The sequence below is a fragment of the Rhea pennata genome, chromosome 16, assembly GCF_028389875.1.
Source record: "Rhea pennata isolate bPtePen1 chromosome 16, bPtePen1.pri, whole genome shotgun sequence".
Classification (NCBI taxonomy): Eukaryota; Metazoa; Chordata; class Aves; order Rheiformes; family Rheidae; genus Rhea; species Rhea pennata.
In genome coordinates, this window is record NC_084678.1 from 343088 (window position 1) to 361736 (window position 18649).

The 18649-nt window shown below is 55.7% G+C and overlaps 1 protein-coding gene across 1 annotated transcript; it reads right to left on the reverse strand.

The window, feature by feature from the left end:
• Positions 1 to 2786: 2786 nt before the first annotated feature.
• Positions 2787 to 18262, reverse strand: LOC134147880 (sacsin-like). The gene is given in 9 exon segments (XM_062589437.1): positions 2787 to 10761; positions 10764 to 11452; positions 11454 to 14043; positions 14641 to 14729; positions 14999 to 16331; positions 16883 to 17031; positions 17428 to 17531; positions 17747 to 17834; positions 18182 to 18262. Coding segments are annotated over 9 exon segments (11379 nt in total). The 5' UTR covers positions 18205 to 18262; the 3' UTR covers positions 2787 to 4447.
• Between the last annotated feature and the right edge of the window lie 387 nt (positions 18263 to 18649).

Here is an 18649-nt window from a genome sequence, read left to right on the forward strand (position 1 = left end):
CTGGCCATTTAACCATTTAAATGCCTCCTACATGTTGAGTAGGCTTCAACTCCTCTTGTAGAGTCACAATCTAATGTCTGTGTTGAACCTGTCTGCACAAGAGACTTCCCCATACTAATTCTTTATTTAAGATAAAGAAGACTGCAGATGTGAGAGGCTATTCTTGTGTAGAACACTTGCTGGTATATATGCTGTGGGTGGGCATTTACCTTCCTGAATTATGAGGAGTAAGTAGAAGGTGCACAAGGCAGCACCAAATCCTGCTACAGTAACCTGAAGCATGGTCAATGCTGTAGGGGACAATTGCTGGTTCCACTACTAGACTAGCTGTCAGTGGCAGTGCTGAGGAACAAGCAGGCTGAGATTTGAGGTCAGTTTGTCATAAGCAAGCTGAGGTAGTCCTGATGGTACCGCACAAAGTTTATGAAGGGGTAGTGTGGTTGGGAAGTCATGGCTGGAGGCTATCCTGGGTGTTTTTATCAGGAAGTCTAGAAGTCAAAAGCACTTCATCCCATCATATCTGTGTACATATGAGTGCAGGAATGCTGGGCATGTGGAAGAGCAGGAAAGAGCACTGTTCCTGTGCAACAGGGCACATAGAGGAGAGTATTTAGGTGTGGAAGGGAGACTACTAGAGTGCAGTAGAGGAAGCTGAGTTCAGCGTGTCAATGTTCTGCTTAGCTTTCCCATCATTTGGTAGCCACAGAGATGAGTTACATACTTTTAAATGCCTCATGAATTAAGAGAAGTTCCCTAGCCAAAAATAAGAAAGTCAGAAAATGTGGAAAGCAAATTATAGTTACTATAAATACCAGCTTCAATGCTAGGGGCTTTGGTGAGAGGTGGTTTTGGCTGACTAATGATTTCAGGAGAAGTCATCAGGTAAGGGCTGTTAAGGGAGCTGAAACATGATCAACTCCCAAGTACTAATTTTAGGTCGTTTGGGGGGATAGTAAGAGCAGATTTGTCACCATAGGTTTACATTGTTGATTAGGAAGCTGAAGGTTGTGGTGAGAGGCAGGCAGAAGAGTCGCTAGGAGAAGTTCAGGAATTGGGATTTTTCTCACTGTAGGAGGTTTAAGTTGTGCCAGGGGGCACAGCCATGTGTTCCTGCTGAGGCCAAGAGCAGGGCTAGCCCTCCATCAGCTTCCCAAGCTGAGAAGGCAAGTGTGAGGAGAGCAGTCAGTATGGGATGGAATGTCAGTTGGTCAGGGTGAGAGGGCAGTAAATAAAGACAGGGTTATGTTGTCTAAGCAGAGTAGAGCTGAAGCCAGGTCTGTTTGATGGGACATGTACAGAAAGTTTTAGTTGAGATATTGGTTTGGGATATAGTAACAGATATCAAAACTACAAGTTTAAGGCTAACTAGTTCACTCGGAAATTACAGAATAGTAGTAGAGGCAAACAAATATTACCATATATTTCCAAATACTATGATGTAAGTACCTGAAAGGAGGATGTAAAGAGGATGGGGCCAGACTATTTCAGTGGTGCCCAGCGATAGGATGAGGGCACAAACTGAAACACAAGGAGGAACACAAAAACTTCTTTACTGTGAGAGTGACTGAGCATTAGAATAGGTTGCCTAGAGAGGTTGTGGAATCTCCTTCCTTGGAGATATTCAGAAGTTGTCTGGACACAAACCTGGGCAACCTGCTTTAAGTGACCCTGCTGACAATAAAAGTGGAGTGCAATGGAAGCCTAAAGGAAGTCATAAGGTGTGGTTGTGATCAGCAGAGCCAAAATCTGGTGTCGTGGTTTAGAGTGACTTTCTTTTATTTTATCCATTCTGAGCCCCCAGGAAATATTCCTAGAGAGGCCAAGTATAAGCAGCACTAGAGTAACAGACCTTGATAATGGGATTGTAAGGGAAGAGTGTGAACTCACAGAATAATGTAGGCCAGTAAGGTCATCTGGAGGCCTCTTGTCCAATCCTCTGCTTACAGCAGGGCTAGTTTTGATGTTAGATCTAGTTTCTCAGGCTGTGTGCCTTGGAATAGTTCCAAGAAGGAGATTCCCCCAAATCTTTTCCCGGCTCCTATTCTGATGTTTGACCACTTCATTGTGAATTTTTTTCCTCCAGTATCCAGTTGGGATTTTACTTGATGCAACTTGTGTCTCTTGCCTGATAGCCTTTTGCTGTGCACCCTGGAGAAGAGTTCAGCTCCTTCTCTGTAATCAGGTAATCACCCATAAGGTAGCTGAGGACAGGAAGATTCACCCTGCAGCACTCACTTCTCCAGACTGAACAAATCCATCTCTCAGCCTCTTGTCATAGTGAGCAAGACAACTCACAGAAGTAAGAGGAAGACAATTTTATTTCCTTCCGTGTATGTTTCCGTCCTGCCCTCCTCACCACAATATCTGGAGAATGGTTTGTATTAAAATATGTGATTAAGATTTCCCATGAGTAGGGATTTTTTTGTCTGTTGGATGCACGTGAAAATTGCCAAAGATTTGACTGGGCAAATTCATCAAGAAAAGCCTATAAACACTCAAAATTATGATGTATTTGTCATAGTATACCATGGGTGAAACAGTTCTTCTATCTGGAAGGAGGCGGAGGGGAGAGGGTGGAAGAAAAAGATGCTGGGAACTGAGTATGGCTGATGCTTGGGGTAGGGGGGAACACTTTTTTTTCCTTCAAGTGTTGATTTCAAAAATACCTACAGAAACATTGACCTTCAGTAGCCATGTTTTCTGTTGGAGAAAGGCTCCTACACTTTTAGGAATGAACATTTTCCTAGGTTCCAACGGCAGAGCCAGTGAGCATCTGGATACCAAAATGAGCTGACACACACACAAAGATTTATTTGCAGCATCCATAGCTGATACTGGACATTGACTATAACAGGGGAAATGTATGTTTTAGGGAAAAAGATTAAAACTAAAGGAGAGAGAGAGACAAGGGAAAGGAACATCATGCCCAGTGAGCAGCAGCATGGCTTTCAGACAAGTGCCCTCTCACAGGCATCCTTTCTGCTGTAACAGCAGGTTCCTCCAAACACTTCGCCTATATAGTAACTACATATTTCTTCTCAGGCCTGTTTAAACGCTGTATTAGGTGCTCTTCTTGTGATGCTAAATGGAGCATGCCTAGATCAGGGCAGGTGCTGCTTGCTAAGCAGCTAGAGGGACCCCCAACTCCAGGCAACCAAGACACTAGGACACCTTTCGTGCTCTAATCCCCAGACTCTTCTTCCACAAACTGCAGACGAAGACAGGGGATCCAGGACATGGGGAATCTCCCCCCTCCTCCAAGCCAGAGGATGACCCAGGCATCTGGGCTCCTGACCCTGCCAGGCTTCACAGGAAGCCACAGCCCAGACACCTGACTTCCTTTGAGGAGGCGCCTGCAACACCCATGAACATGGGGAGTAGGGAGGGGAGGTGTGGGGACAGAGGACCCAGGCATCTGAGCTACCCTGCCCCACTGCCTCCCAGGGACCCAGGCATCCAGGCCAGGTTATCCCCATACACTCACCTCCCCCAGCTGAATTTTTGTTTCGGGGGAAGGGCATTCCCCAGATGCCTGGGTCCTGTGCTCCCAGGGCAACCAGCCCATGGAGCCCTGGTGCTACCAGGCCCGAAGGAGGAACTTTGTAGATAGCGGCAGCACAATTCCACAGTGGTCAGAGCCTCTTTACCTTCATCTTTATGGTCCCCAGAGGCACACCAGCCCCTTCCATCAGCTGATATCACTTCCAAGCTCAACCCCTTCACACACCCATGAACCATAGAGGCAAACCATAGACAGGAGAAACAAGAGTGGTGCGCTCAGTCCTCCCACTTCCCATCCCTGGGATCAGGGGTCAGAGCTGGCAGTGACCCACCAGCACAGAGGTGCAGCGTGACCCTGCAACCTTGTGCCAGGGAGATGTCCGGCCTCCCCAGGAGCTGCCCTTTGGCCTCATGGCAGTTTGCATCCAGCTCCTGAGGACATGCCAAGGTGCCATGGCAACCCCCAGGGCCCACAATAGCCTCTTTGCCTCATACACATTATTATCACCCTTTGACCCTTGGCAAAGACCTGTGAGCCCATGGCAATGACCCCAATCTGACTTCTTGGTGCATCACCCCCTCATGCCCCTTGACCACTCATGCCCCTATTACACCCTCTTTGTTCCCCTTTATGCCCTTGCATCTCAGTTGTCCATCATCTTAGACCTCTCCTCATCCTCTGACCCCACTGTTCATGTAGGGTATCCCAGCACTGCAAGGTTTGTTTATTGTGGCACTGGGCTTGCTGATCCCAGCCCTGTAGCACCTCCATGGTGCCCTGGGTCAATGGCCATGGCATGGCTCCATGCCTGGAGGTACTGACACACTGCCTTAGCAGCTCAGGCTGCTCTGGGTTTAGGGGTAATACTGGAGATAGAGGTATAGCAACATTTTCATACACTTCACAGCAGGCAGCTGCCACAGGATTCCTGGGCTCTGATTCACATCACCCTTCACCTCCTCCAATGCTGGGCTGTGCCAGTCCTGCCATGGCTTCCCCTCTGGCTCTGGAACTACAGCCTTCTGTGTCCTCTCTCTCCAGCCCTGGCTCCAGGACCATGGCCTCCCATGGCTCTGGCACAGCATCTGCCAGTGCCACATCATTCTCCTCCAAGACACTGGCCACATCCGAAGGTTTCTGGCACACCAGCATCTCCCACAGTACAGACAAGGCGGGTGCCTCCAGCTGCCTGCCCAGAAGCTCATTAATCTCCCCCACCAGTGTCTCCAAGACCCTTAGCTGGTGCCGGTCCAGCCTCATCTCTGCATGCTGCAGGTAGATGAGTCATCAGACACCACTAGCCCGGCTCACATGGATGGTCCGTGGCTGGGAGCTGCCCTCCACCTTTGCATCACAGTGGACCAGCACAGTATGTATGTCCTCACAGCACTGCACTTCCAACTGTTCTGCTGCAAAGCCACCAGCCCCCTCCATTTCTGTCATCCCCCTGTGGCTCTGCCACTGGAGCAGGGCCTCTAGACCCATCCTGAACCATGGGGATACCAGGAGGGTCTGCAGACGCTTCTGCTCATGGCAGTGGGGACTGTAGCGGCATGGCTTTAGACTACCCTCCTCCAGCCGTTGCTCCAGAACCTCCGAGAGTGCCCGTGGCCACAGGTGCTGGGGCAGCATTTGCAGGAGGTGCCAGACATTGAATCTAATCCTAGGCAGTTCAGCCATGAAAGCAAAGGTCTTCTCCAAAGCCCGGGAGGTTCTCAAGGACACACAGTCATTGAAGAAGAGCTTGTGGGATGACTCTAGGCAGTTGGCAGTGCTCAGCAAGTACAACTCAGGCACAGTAGAAAAATCAGGGGGCTCTGGTGTTTCCTGCAGCAGCTGGAAGAGGTGCCATATAGCCAGAAAGACTGTCTTCCTCTGGGTGACATGGAGGGTCCCCTTGGCATGGCTCTCCTGGTAGATTTGGGCTAGGACATGGCTGTAGTGAGACACTGTGGGGCATGAGACCACCCCAAAGTGCTGCAGAAGGTCTCTATAGAAGACCATGAGGGGGTGAGGTATGAGGAGATAAGGGTGAAAGTCAGCTTTCTCCGGGAGTGATATTACCACTTGCTGTGGTGTGGCCATGTCCTCCATCTTGGTCAGCACCACAGGTAGCTCAGCAAGCCGTCCCACATCCACTTCATTCATTCGGCTCTGCAAGAAATTGTACATCTTCTGGAGTGCTTTGGTCCGTGTGGTCACCTGCTCCGGTGTCCAGCAGGGTGCCTTGCACACATGCTCTAGGTTGGCAACCACCAGGGCAGTTGGTATCTCCACAAGGATTCCTATAGCCTTCAGCAGGTCCAGATTCTTCTCAGGTATGGAGGACACTGGCAGGATGGTGGCCGATGTCCACAGGAGCTCAGCTACATCTTGTTGGTCATGGTAAATACTGCCCTTCAGGGTCACAGGCTGTGTGCAGGCTGCAAAGGGAGGGTGAAGATCCCTCAAGCACATGGGCACTTCTAGTGGAGACAGGAAGTGGATGGAGGCAATTTGCTCCAGAAAACCCTTTTGCAATGGGCTGCTCAACAGAATGACAAGTTGTTCAAACATCGCCTTCTGTCTCTGAGGCAATTCTTCAGCATGGCCCCTGCTCTGGGTGGCTTCATGCTCTATCTCCAGGGCCAGTACCACAAAATCCTCTGCAGAGAGGCTGGTGTGGACACCTGTCTCAAGCAGGAAGATCCTAGCAACTTCACGGTTGGAACCCAGTGCCTTGAGGAAGGACTCAGGCACAAAGCGGTGCTGGAGCCGCAGTGTGCAAAGGGAGGAAATGTTGTCATAGAAGTAGGATGCCTGATGCAGCACGCCATGGGAGTCTGGTATGAAGGCTACAGTCTGGAAGGCTGTCACAGCATCCTGCCAGAACTTCTTATCCTCATAGGTGTGTTGCAAGGCTAAGAACAACTGCACAGCGTTCACAAGCTCTGATGCTGTGAGCTGGGACAGCCGAGGTAGCACTACAGTCATGAAGAGCTGCCATTCATCCACAGCCTCCCATCCTAAATCCCTGGCCAGCTGCTTGTGTGTTATGTTTTCCCTGAGCAACAGCATGTCCTTCTCCAGACTGTACAGGGCTTGGGAACCTGAAGGCAGTCGGCACTCTGGGAATTGGCTGTTGAAAATCAGCACCTTGCGGTAGGGTGCCACAGCCACATGATCCCCACCATACTTCTGGAATAGAGGCAGGCGCTGAAGATGCTCCAGTGCCTGCCTGTCCAGCCTCCCTTGAATAATAAAACGCAGCAGGACAGTCACTTCATATGCTTGCAGGTCCCTCCAGCGGAGATCAGCAACGGTATCTGCCAGTCGGGCCAGCACAGCCTTGGGCTTCGTGGTCTGCAGTACCCGTCGCTTGAGGCAGTGGTAGGCAAAGCCAAAGGGCAGAAGGGATTTCTGGAGCATAGGGATGCCCAACTTGTGCAGCACCTTGGCCACATCCGTGTCACAATCATAGAGAATATTGGGGAGGGAAGACAGTGACATCAGGCACATTGAGCCTGTTTCATGTCCTTGCACAGGCAGCAGCACTGCATCTTGGAGATGGTCTATGAACATGCTCATAGCTGCCTCCAACTTGTTCTTCTCGGCCTTTGTGGCCTTGTAGACCACAGAATCAAAGAACTTCCGCAGCCCCTTCAGCCACTTCTGCCCATCTGTGGCCAAATCCAGCTGTTCCAATGCCTCCTTGATGAGTGGTGTGGCCTCTAGGAGGCCAAGATCCTGCACAAAGCAAGATGGGGCTATGCTAGCTACACAGCTGTCAGCAAAGCTATGACTGTGGTGGGGGAAAAGGTAGGCAAAGGAGCTGTGTAAGACTGGATGGTGGGTGCTGAGGGCACGCAGACAGCCATCTTGCATGGCCAGCACAGGGAGACCCTCTAGCTCTGTCTTGACCTCCTTTGTGTGCTTCAGGCAGTGTTTCAGCAGGATGGAGCAGCTCTCCGGGGTCCTCAGGGGTGTCTTGGTCAGCGGGCAGGGCAAGGGGAGAGCCAGGGCCTTGAGGAAGCACTGAAGAGAAGTTGGCTGCAAGGCCACAGCTGCCACACCAGCTGCCACAAGCTCCTGGTAAATCTGCCACAGCTGGGAGAATGCTGGCACCAAGTTCATGTCCAAGTGCTGCAACACATCCCAGAGAGGCAATGCAGGCTCACTCTCAAGGAAGTATGGTTCTGTCAGCATATCCCTACCACCTGGAGATGCCCAAGCCATTGTCACATTGCTGTCAGGTAGCTTCACACGGCACACAGGCACCAGTAGGAGACAATGGTGGCTGAGGTGCCTGTAGATGTCCCTCACAAGGTCATGCCAGGTGGGTGGCACACTCTTTGTCACAGTAGGGAAGAACTGGAGATAGGGGATCAGGTATTGCTTGCAGACATTTAAGGAGCTGAACTGGAGTTGTTCAGGTCCCAAGGCTCTCTGCTGCTTAGTGAGGAAGGTGCAGTAAACTGGGACCACCAAGCACCGGAGCAAGAAGCCATTCCAGGCTGCTTCGGTGCTGCCTGGGTCCTGGCGGAGGCCACATTGGGCCGCATCCACAGAGAAGTTGGCACTGATATGCACAGGCAACTCTGTCATCAGTGGCAATGGGAGGGTGCAGAAAACCTTGCCCATGGGATTGTCCAAGTCCTGTGGCTTCAGGCAGGCAGCCACAGCTCCATAGGGCAGCTGCCCAGGCACTGGAGACTCTTCAGCCCCCTTCTGCACTCCAATTTGAGCAGTCACCCCCCAAACGGTACTGGTACTGGCCCTGGTCCTGCTGGTTTTAACTCTCATGATGTAGGAGACAGAGATGGGGCCATCCCCATCCACAGCTTGGCTCAGCCTGGCTTGGAAACCCCGCCTCAGTTCTGCATCTTCTTCTGTCATCTCTATGGCCACCTGTAGCCTGTTGACCAATGGCCCCCCATCCAGGGGGATCTCAGAGAAGACTATAGTGTGCAGGTGCCGGAGGAAAAGAACCAAGTCACCACCCTCCTCAGCCAGTGTCGTCTGCATGGTCACAAGGTCTTGGTCCCGCACAACCATGTCAGACACCTTGGAGGTGGCAGCCCCAGCTGCAGTGCAGAGGGGCAGCTGAAAAAGGACACCTTGGCTCAGGTCAAAAAAGGAGGGCAGGAAGGTGCCATAGACATCTGGGAAGGATCTCTTAAATTCAGGGTTGACAGCGAACATCCCACCGGGGCTCTCAGTTGTGGCTCCAGGCACATAGGAGAGGTGGGGATCAAAGATGCACAGGGCACTGTCTCCGGTAAGGAAGGCTGGGCAGTCAGTAAGGTGGAAGACAGTGTTGAAGCCAAGGCCAAATTTGCCTGTAACATCTTGCCGACCCTGCTTGCCACCCACCCCCAGGCGCTGGATGCCTTCAATATCTTGCTGCTGGAGGGGTCTGTCATTGTAGATGCAGAGTGCAGGGCCTTGCAGAGTGTTCCAGGCCTCACCGAAGGTGGCACCCACTGGGTGCTGCCGGTGGTCCCACACAAAGTGCACGGTCCCTGCGCCAGCATCATCCGCATTTTGGAGCAGCTCCATCACTACATCACGAGTGGATCCTGGGTACTCACCCAAGATGTTCTTCAGCCGTGTGGGTAGGTCTTCACGGGCACCGAAAGGCTGTGCCCAGCAGCTCAGATCTGCTGTCAGCAGCCGGCTCCTCTCCAGTGCCTGGTGGCGTGTGGTGGGCACTCCACAGCGCAGGGCTGTGGCCCGGGCCAGCTGTTCATGGCACAGCATGCCCCCTTTTTCCACTGGCAGCCATGGTGTGTCGTTGAAGTGGAGCTTGTCACATGGACGCAAGATGCCCTCGTGGTCAGGCAGAAAGAGTTGCTGAGTCTGATAGGCATCTGGCTCTTCCCCATCTGCCATCAAACCACAAGATATCAATCGCAAAGCCAGGGCCAGCTCTGGGGCAGGCAGGGGCTCTCCAGCATGCTTCTCAGCCAGGATGCGAAGCACTTGGGCATAATCATTCCAGGTGAATATGTGGCGCAGCCCCACACACTCCCAGAGTTGTCTGTAGGGACGATAGTGCACTGGGAGCTGGTAAAGATATGGGGCAGCCTCAAATGATAGAGTCTCAGCCACAGCTGTGGCTGGCATGAAGTGGGAGTCCACCAAGATGAAGGGCTCCCCTTGGGCCACTGCAGTAGCCACCTCACGCTGGCTGGTGTGGTCTCTCTTGAGCAGCGTGTCCAGGTAGTCATAGCAGTGGTGAGTGGTGTCCTGGAGCCTTGCAGCAGGGAGGGCATTGGAGCTGTGGCTCAGTGCCTGCAGCTGCTTAAGGACTACAGCTGCTGGTAGCTGCCGGTTCAACCCCAAGAAAGATGCAGTCTCTTCAGGGAGGCAGAAGTCTTTTCTCAGCATTTTAGGAGCCAAGACAGGGTAGATGAGCCCCACTAGTGGGACATGGCGATGATGGTAGAGCTGGGCAGCTGGGAGCAGGACATGTTCACCAGTGGGCAGTGTCCCAGGCAGGAATGGCACAGTTTGGAAAGCAGCTTGCATGGTGTTATTCACTCTCTGCTGCACTGCATCCCGAAGCAGTTCAAGGATGCAGGCATCCTTCTAGCATCCCTGGGCCTGGGCCTGAGTTCAGATATGCCTCACTGTCTTTGCCTGCTCCAGCAGTTCTGGCAGAGCCAACACATCCCGAACTATGCCAAGCTGCTCTAGCCGACTGAGTCTCTCTGGAGACAGGAATGCATCCCCAGAGGGGAAGTGCTCATCCTTGGGGTCGTATAAAGAAGCTGCACGGCCTCTAGGATGCACTAGGTGGCTGATGAACTGCAGGTGGCCATGAGGGGTGGCAGGAATGCAGGGCACTGTCTGCAGCACCTTGTCCACATCATCATGAGACATATCTAGTGCATGAAGAAGCAGTGGGTCCCAGTCAGCCACGGAGAGGTCTCCCAAGTTGGGCAGCACAAGCTCACAGTAAAACCAGGGCCAGTCATAAGTGCCAGCAGCCACCACTCTCCCAAGGCCCCTCTGCACCCACTCTGGCAAGGCTACAGCCACCAGAGGATGGGCCAAGGTGGTGCTGAAGACACGTTTTGCCATGGCCCCGAGTTTGGGGTGCCTGGCCACATCTTGGTGCAGGAAGTGGGCATCCTGCAGCTGGCACCCTGAGCAGCCATCAGAGAAGAGCCTGGGGACATTCCTGGCTGCCACGGCCTGGTAGAAATGAGTCACTGCCTCAGTAAAGGGGTACCGAGCAGTGCTGGTGTCTGGCCAAAAGACATAATACTCATATTCAGCTCACCTGCCTCATGTAGGGTGCGGAGGTGGGCCAGTGCCTGGAGCCAGGCAGCCGGCACAGCATCCCGGAGCAGTGCTCGGTTCCACTCACCCTGCTCTGCTGTGTCCCACAGCCCTTTGCGGTTTGAGAGGATGTTGAAGGCCCCATGCACATGGATGGGCAGCCCTGAAGCCACTGGCATGGGCAAGTGGCAGAAAACCTGTCCTTCCTCAGCTCCCGTGCTTGGCACCCACTTGCCATCTGCAGTGAGGGCAAAGGGAAGGGCCACACCAGCTACAGGGGGCAGATTATGGTGTCCTGCCTGTGTCCTCTGGTGAAACAGCTCCAGGGATTCCCCATGCCCCTGGCACACCAGTACTAGGTAGTGCCAGGTGGTCTTGGAGGCCTTCTCATGGGCTGTGAGCCGCTCAATGGCTGCCCAGCTTGGGGAATCCCCAGGGGCCCCCAAGTCTCGGATCCTCTTTCGCTGCAGTGTGGCCATAGACACAGCATCTTCAGGTGAGGTGGCCATATCTGGAAGCATCTCCAGGGATACTTCTTTCACTCTCTGCAGGAAAAGCAGCAGGAGTCGACTAGAGCCAGTAAAGCCAGTGCCGAGGGACCAGATGCGATCTGTGCCAAAGGTCTCTGAGCATATCTGTGATGCCACAGCTTCCTCTTCAGTGCGGAAAGGCAGGCAGAAGAGTCCCTGGAAAGGCTCCTGGCTCAGGCAGGTGGCACCCAAAGACACCCTGGTAGGGCCGGAACTGCTCAGCAAAGGCACGGAGGATGCGGGGCCGAATGGAGAAGTCTAGACGGATGCCAGGGCAGCCACTCTTGGGGATACGGTTGCCCAGATGGGTGCCATTGGGGTCAAAGATAAGCAATGTGGCCCCACTCAACACAGCTGGCACATCTGTGATGCGATACACACAGCTGAAGCCCAGCCCAAAGCGTCCAATCCATCCTGCCTGGTGCTCCTTTGTTGCTGCCCCAACACGAGTGATGTTATGGAAGTCATCCTCTGTGAACAGGGCATTGTTGTAGGCCCAGAGGGCTGGGCCATGACAGGCAGCCATGCCTGGGTCTAGCAGTCCAGTGATGGGCTTTCTGCAGGGTCGGAGGTCCAGAAGGAAGCGGCAGACAGTGGCTCCAGCGTCCTCTGCATTCTGAACCATCTCTGTGAAGAGGTCACCCTCCTCACCATACTCGCGGAGAATGTTGCGGAGCCGCAAGGTGATGGGCTCTGAAGGTCCATATGCTGTGAGCAACTCTGGCCCCAGCACCCGGGTGCTGAGCAGCTCTGTGCCAAGGAATACAGCTATGCTGGATGGCACTGCCTCGTGCACCACCTCTTGCACATCCTCCTCTGCCTCTAACTCCATGTCCAGGTACACTGTAGAAGTAGCTGGACGAAGAGCAAAGCCAGAGCCCTCTGGGACCCTCACTGGCATCGGCACCATGCCTTCAGCCCAGTGGCCCCTGTTCTTGAGCCACTCCAGGACAGCCACAACCACCTGCAACTCTGCCTCTGTACCAGCACCAGAGCTGCGGGCGTCGATGTTCTGCCCCAAGCAGCGCAGGGCTGTGACCGCCTTCTCCTCACTCACCCTTACCTCTACCCCCCAAGCACTGAAGAGGCAGCTGTAGGACAGGAAGTCAGGGGGTACCCGGGGCACTAATGATGCCGGGTTCAGCTCCTTGGGGTAGCCCAGCACGGCATCAGCTGGCCGGATGAACCCAGCCCCGGTCCACACCACAGCACCCTCTGGGGCAGCTCCAAAGGTCCCCAGATCTTCCTGCATGTGCTCGTAGACAGCTCGGAGTGCAGGAACTACCTTATCTGTGTCTCTGCACCCTGCCAGGCATTTCAGCTGCTCCCACACCTTTTCTGGTGGTGGGGCCTGGCACAGCCCCAGCTTCTCCTCTGCCTCTGGTGAAAAGACACCTGTTAGAGGCATAGCAAGCCCCACTAGACATAGGTACCGGGTGGACCGCAGCTGTTTTGGAGGTAGGAAGGGCTGCTGAGGCTTTCCGGTGCACTCTGAGCGGGGTACCCATGGTAGAGCACAGAGCTGCCTAAGCTCCATTGTGCTGAAGCCTGCCAGTGCGTTGGAGTGATTGCAGACTTTGATCAGTGTCTTAGCCCTGTCCAGAGCCACCCCATCATCTTGACTCACAGTTGTCGCAGCCTCTAGGATGTCTGAAGCCACCAGGCACCCCTTGCCATGCTGCAAGCCCAGGGCTCGCAAGGCACGGAGGATGGGTGGACTGCAAAAGGAGGCAGGAGGGAAGCGTTCAGGGCCCAGAAGCACTCGCAGGGTACTCTCACAAGGGTCGTAGAGGTCCCGTGGGCGCACCAGACCACTGGAGGTCTCCAGGAAGGCTAAGTTGCTGCAGGCTTGTTGGAGCAGGGGGCTTTGTGCAAAGAGGGTGTCTCCATGCTGCAGCACCCAGAGCAGCAGCCCCTGGGCCTCAGCTGCCCACCCTGCATAGGTGCCCTGGGCTACAGCTTTGATGCCCTCTAGTGCCACACAGGCAGCACTGACAAAGGACTTCTGGAGTCGCCCCAGGAGCCGACGGTCAGCTTCATCCCGACACTGCAACACAGCCTTCGGCAGGACCACATCTCTGGGCAGCTCCATCTCTGGCTCCAGTGCTGGAGTGGCACCAGCAGGCACCAGCCCCCTGGGTTGCGGGGTGGCCAGGCAGGGCAATGGAATGAAGAGAGGCAGAGTGGCCAGCATGTCTCTCTCTGGCTTTGCCAGGGATGGGACATCCGCCAGGTAGAGCCGGAGGGTGTCCACAGCTGCGGTGGGCAGTGAGGCCAGGCGGGATGCCACATCTGCAGCTCCCCGGGTGATCAGGGCTCGCAGGGCATTGAGGGGGGATGGGGGCAAGATGTAGCGGGACAGACAGCGGTGCCATATGCCTGGGGGCACCACAGAGCAGCCCAGAGCCTCCAAGATGGGGGCCACAGTGGATGGCAGCCCCTGGTCCTCCCACGTCTGGAAGATAAGGCCAGACTGAGGTATCAGTGGGGCTAGATGGGTGCTGGGGGCACCTGGTAGGGACAGGGGGACCAGTGGGAGTCCCTCCATAGGGCCCAGGTCTTCCATGTGGTTGGCCAGGAAGAACCACAGGGCTGGAAGCCATTGGGCTGGGGGCTGAGGAGGACCCTGGGAGGGGCACCAGGTCACCAGACTTGAGGACTGTGATGTCCAGCTTGGGGGCAGAGCCGAGTGCAGGATCCGGGCAGTCATGGCTGGATCCAGCAGAACCAAGTTGGGGAAGAGACCTGTGGTGGAGGGAGGGAGCAGAAGCTGGATTGGGGAACCTGGAACTAGGGAGACATAGGATCTAGGGGAAAGGATCTAAGATGTGGAGGGGATAGGGGAACCTCACAGAGGGGGTGAAGGGACCTAGGCTCTGGTGGGACACAGGATACCCTGGATAGGAGGAACAGGAGGACCCCAGATTGGTGGGGACAGAGGAGCTCTGAGAGGGCAAGAGGAGAGGTGAGTGCCCAGAACTGGGGGCAGGGACATCCTCAGATGGGACAACACAGGGAGACCCTGAATCTGACAGGGGACAGAGATGACAGGGGGAATGCAGGAGGGACGTCAAGGACAATGAGGGCCACAGATGGAGATACAGGGGGACATAGGATCTAGGGATGGACAGGGGAGTCTGGATTCTGAGAAGGCCCCGCAGCCTGGAGGGAGAGTGAGACTCAAATCTACAGATGTTAGAGATGAGAACAGTGCGGTGGGATGGATGGAGAGGATCTCAGCTGTATTGGAGGAGTCAAGGGAGTATTGGTTGGCAGGTGATTTGGGGGCCCAGACGGGCATCAGGGGACCCTAGGCAGGTCTAAGGACTCTTGTTCTCTCACCAGCCTTGGCGATGCCCCACAGGAGGTTGTCCAGGGCTGGCTCCAGATTGGAGGGCAGGAAGGATCCAGCCAGGCCAGGCAGGAGCACCCTATGGGGGCAAATGAAAGATGCTGAGGGGGTACAGGGGTAAGGGGGGGGACAGAGAACTTCCCAGACACCCAGGTTCTCTTCCCACTCAGTGAGACTGGGGGGAAAGGAGCAGGGGGAATGAGGTGCCCAGATGCTTGGGTTCAACCCTCCTCCACCCCCTCCACCAGGCTGTGCTCTAGCCCATTCAGGCACCTGGGTTCTCAGCCTGCTTGAGAAGGGTTGGGAATAGGACAAGCACCTGGATGCCTGGGTCCCCTGCTAGCTCACCTGGGGCAATCAGATGTGTCCACATAGACAGTGGCCGCTGCATTGCCAAAAGCCACAAAAGTACCGTCAGCACGAGGCAGGAGTGGGAGGCCCTGCAGCTTGGCATAGTGCCTGTCTGCAGTCACATAGCGCAGCAGACAGAGGCAGTCAGTGGCTGGGAGTTCCAAGTCCCTGTGGCACCTCAGCACCTCTCGCACATGGCCTGCTGTGGCCTCCTGTGGGCCCTTGGCCAGTCCCAGTGCCAGTGCCCTCTGGACGTGGGTCGGGACCACAGCCACTGGCTCCCCAGCCGCCACTAGAAAAGCCTGGACCACTCGCTGTGTGTCCGTGTCCTCTGTGTCCTCCAGCAGCAGCACAGCCTCAGCTGCCTGCAGCCGCCCTGAGGCCCCCTCTGCCGCTGGCACCAGGGCATGGGCAGCTGCCAGCTCCTGGCAGACACTGACCATCACTTCATGGATACAGCCATGGCGTGGAATGCACTCGGGGTCTGGCCAGATGCTATAGGGGTCAGCACCAGGCAGGGCTGCAGCCGCAGTCGCCATGTGGCCGTAGACCCGTGGCAGGAGGTCAAGGAGCAGCAGGGCATTCCAGCTGGCATCTTCTTCACCTTCTCTATCCTCAGAGGGCCAGCGGAGGTGGTGACGATCATCAGAGAGGGCAAAGGGAGCACTGACATGGGCAGGTAGCCTTGTGACCATCTCCTCTGTGGCAGGCAGTGGTAGGACGCAGCAGAGCCGCCCTTGGCAGGGCCCATGGAGAGGGTGCGCCAGGCTCAGCTCGGGGCTGCACCCTATCCGCTCACCCAGCTCCACGGCCACCCGTGCCATGGTTCTGCCTGTGGTCACCAGCCACTCATCCCCATCCTCAACACCATCCCTGCACAGGGCTACCAGGCGTGATGTCAGGCTCAGCCCCATGGCTCCTGCTGGCTCCAGGACAGGCAGAGGTTGAGAGAATGCTGTCAGGGTACCCATGAGGGTCTGGGCCCCGTCAGGGGACACGTGATGCAGGGCCACATGTCTGACATGGCGAAGGAAGAGAAGGGCAAGAGGGGCTTCAGCAAGGAAGGTCTGGAGGAGGCCATGGAGGAGACCAGGATTGGAGACTCCGGTGGCGATGCCTGAGGGTTGCCGGCGGAGGGGAAAGCGGAAGAGAGTGCCCTGGGCAGAGCCATGGCACTGCCCCACAGCCTCTAGCCCAGCCCAGAAAGGCTCGAAGAGGCCAGGTAGGTCCTGGGCTGCTGAGATGTCCCAGCGGGCACCAGCACCTGGCAGCACTCGGCATTCAGGATCCAGCACCCCCAGGGACGGGGGGCTCAGCACTCCTGGCAGGTCTGGGGACACGGACACCATCAGGTCACAGGGCAACATGGTCCCCACAGCCTACCTAGGTCCCCCAGCCCACCAATGCCCTGAATGCCTGCCCCAGAACTCTCAAGTTCAGCCTCCCACTCCCTCAGGTTTAATCCCAGTGCCCCAGTTCTGCCATCACTGAGCCTCTCAGGTTGCCCAGCCCTCCCAGCCCCTGCTTCCCCAGGTTCCCCCATTTCAAACTCAGCCCTCTATTTTGCCTCCTGCCCCAGGAGTCCCTAGTGACAGTTCCCCCATTTCAAACTCGGCCCTCTATTTTGCCCCTTCAGGAGTCCCTAGTGATGGTTCCCTCATTTCAAACTCAGCCCTCTATTTTGCTCCCCCCCCCCCCCGCCCCGGGAGTCCCTAATGACAGTTCCCCCATTTCAAACTCAGTCCTCTGTTTTGCCCCCTCAGGAGTCCTTATTGACTCCCAGTGGATCACTGGCTCCCTGTGTCCCCCTAGCACCCCCTGTACCTCCCATGCCCCCACTGCAGTCTCAGCCACCCAAGTCAGGTCTTTAGCACAGCTCACCTGTGAGGCGGTAGACGGAGGTGAACCCCAGGCCGAAGCGCCCCACAGTGCTGGGGTCCCATCGCTTATGGGACACCCCTGGGCGTAGGAGCCCAGTCCAGTCTCGGGGGGCCATTGGGGCATTGTTGTAGGCTAGGAGGGCTGGGCCTATGGAGCCAGAGTACCAGGGTTAGGAGGGGGCAGAGGGCTGGGAAGGGAGGGTTTGGACCCACATTCAGTGCTTTGTAAGCCCCTGCAATTTCTCCCAGTCCCCCAGTCCCACTCAGCCCACCTCAGTGTCCTCAGTACCACCCATCCTCCTAGTGTCCCCAATGTCCCTTGATCCTCACTGTCTCCAGTTCTCCCAATCTCCTCTCATACCCCCCAATTTCATCCAAGTATCCCCCAATCCCACCCAGTCTCCTCCACTACCTCCCAGTGCCCCACAATCCCCCCCAGTCCCTCTCAGTGCCTCTCCTTCCCTCTGATCCCCCAAATTCTCCCTCATTACCACCCAGTGCGCCGAATCCCCTAGTCTTCCCCATGTTCCCCGCTGCCCCTCATCCTGGGTCCCTTCCAGGCCCCCTCCAGCGATGACATCAAATTCCCGTTCATCAGATACAAACACGACCTCAGTAGCGCCTGCATCATCCGCGTTCTGCACCAGCTCCTGGGATTGGAGAACAGCATCTGGACACCTGGGTCTCCCTAATCCCCAGAGAAAGCACCAACCCTGCCCAGACACTTGGGCAGGTGGGCAGTAGGGTCTAAGAGTTAGTGCTGGGCAAGAAACACCCTCCAGCCTTGGCTGCCTGGGTTCCCTGCCCAGCAATGAGCTCTGCAGTTGGGTGGGAGAACCCAGGTGCCTGGGATCTGGGGACTCACCTTGAGAATCTGCCCCCCATCGGAGTACCTCTGCAGGATGCTGTGCAGGTAGTTGAGGAAGATGGGTGTTTGCTGGCAGAAGGCTTCACTGCAAAGCAGAGAGGGAGTCAGTGGAGGTGGCTGCCATGGGTCTCCAGGACCCTCATGATCCCCCAATCCCCCAACCCCCCCCAATCCCTCCCAGAATGCCTCTCAGTCTCACCATGTCCTTATGGGACCCCCAAAAAACTCCAGCCTCCCCCCTCCCAGAATCAAATGTCCTTTTGGTTCCTCCCAGGACTCCCACGTCTCCCACAGTAACCCTGGATCCTATCCAGTAACTCCTGAGCCCTCAGTAATCTCCACATCCCCTGACAACACCCAGTGACCCCTTGTAATGCACAGTGCCCCTGCAAGCCCCAGTACTTCCCTAACCACCCTCCCAGCCCAACTCACGCTTTCGGCTGTCTGAGGGCCATGACAAAAATTGCAGTGGGGAGCAGGGCAGTGCTCCCAGATGTCTTGGTCCCTGTCCTGTTAGCTGTTCCCAGGAGCTAACTCCTAAGACTGGAGGAGTTAGGACAACACCTAGGACTCTGCCAGTTAGCTGCTCCCCCTCTGTGTCTGTGTCCAGGATGCCTGGCACTCTGCCTTGGGCAGAGGCCCTCCCACTCCGGCAGTTTCGATTCCTGCAGGCACCAGCCATGTCAATTCTAAAATCGAAACTGCAACGTTGCAGTCCAGGAGGGGACACAGGGCCACCACGGGAGTATGGCCATGGTGGGGCGGTAGCGGTACAGCCATGGGTGGGGCCTTAAGGATGCAGTCATGGGTGGGGGGCATGGAAGTCATGGCAGTGGACTGAGGGGAACATGGGGACATGGAAGTGGGGGAGGGAAGATATGGGATCATGGTTATGAGGTC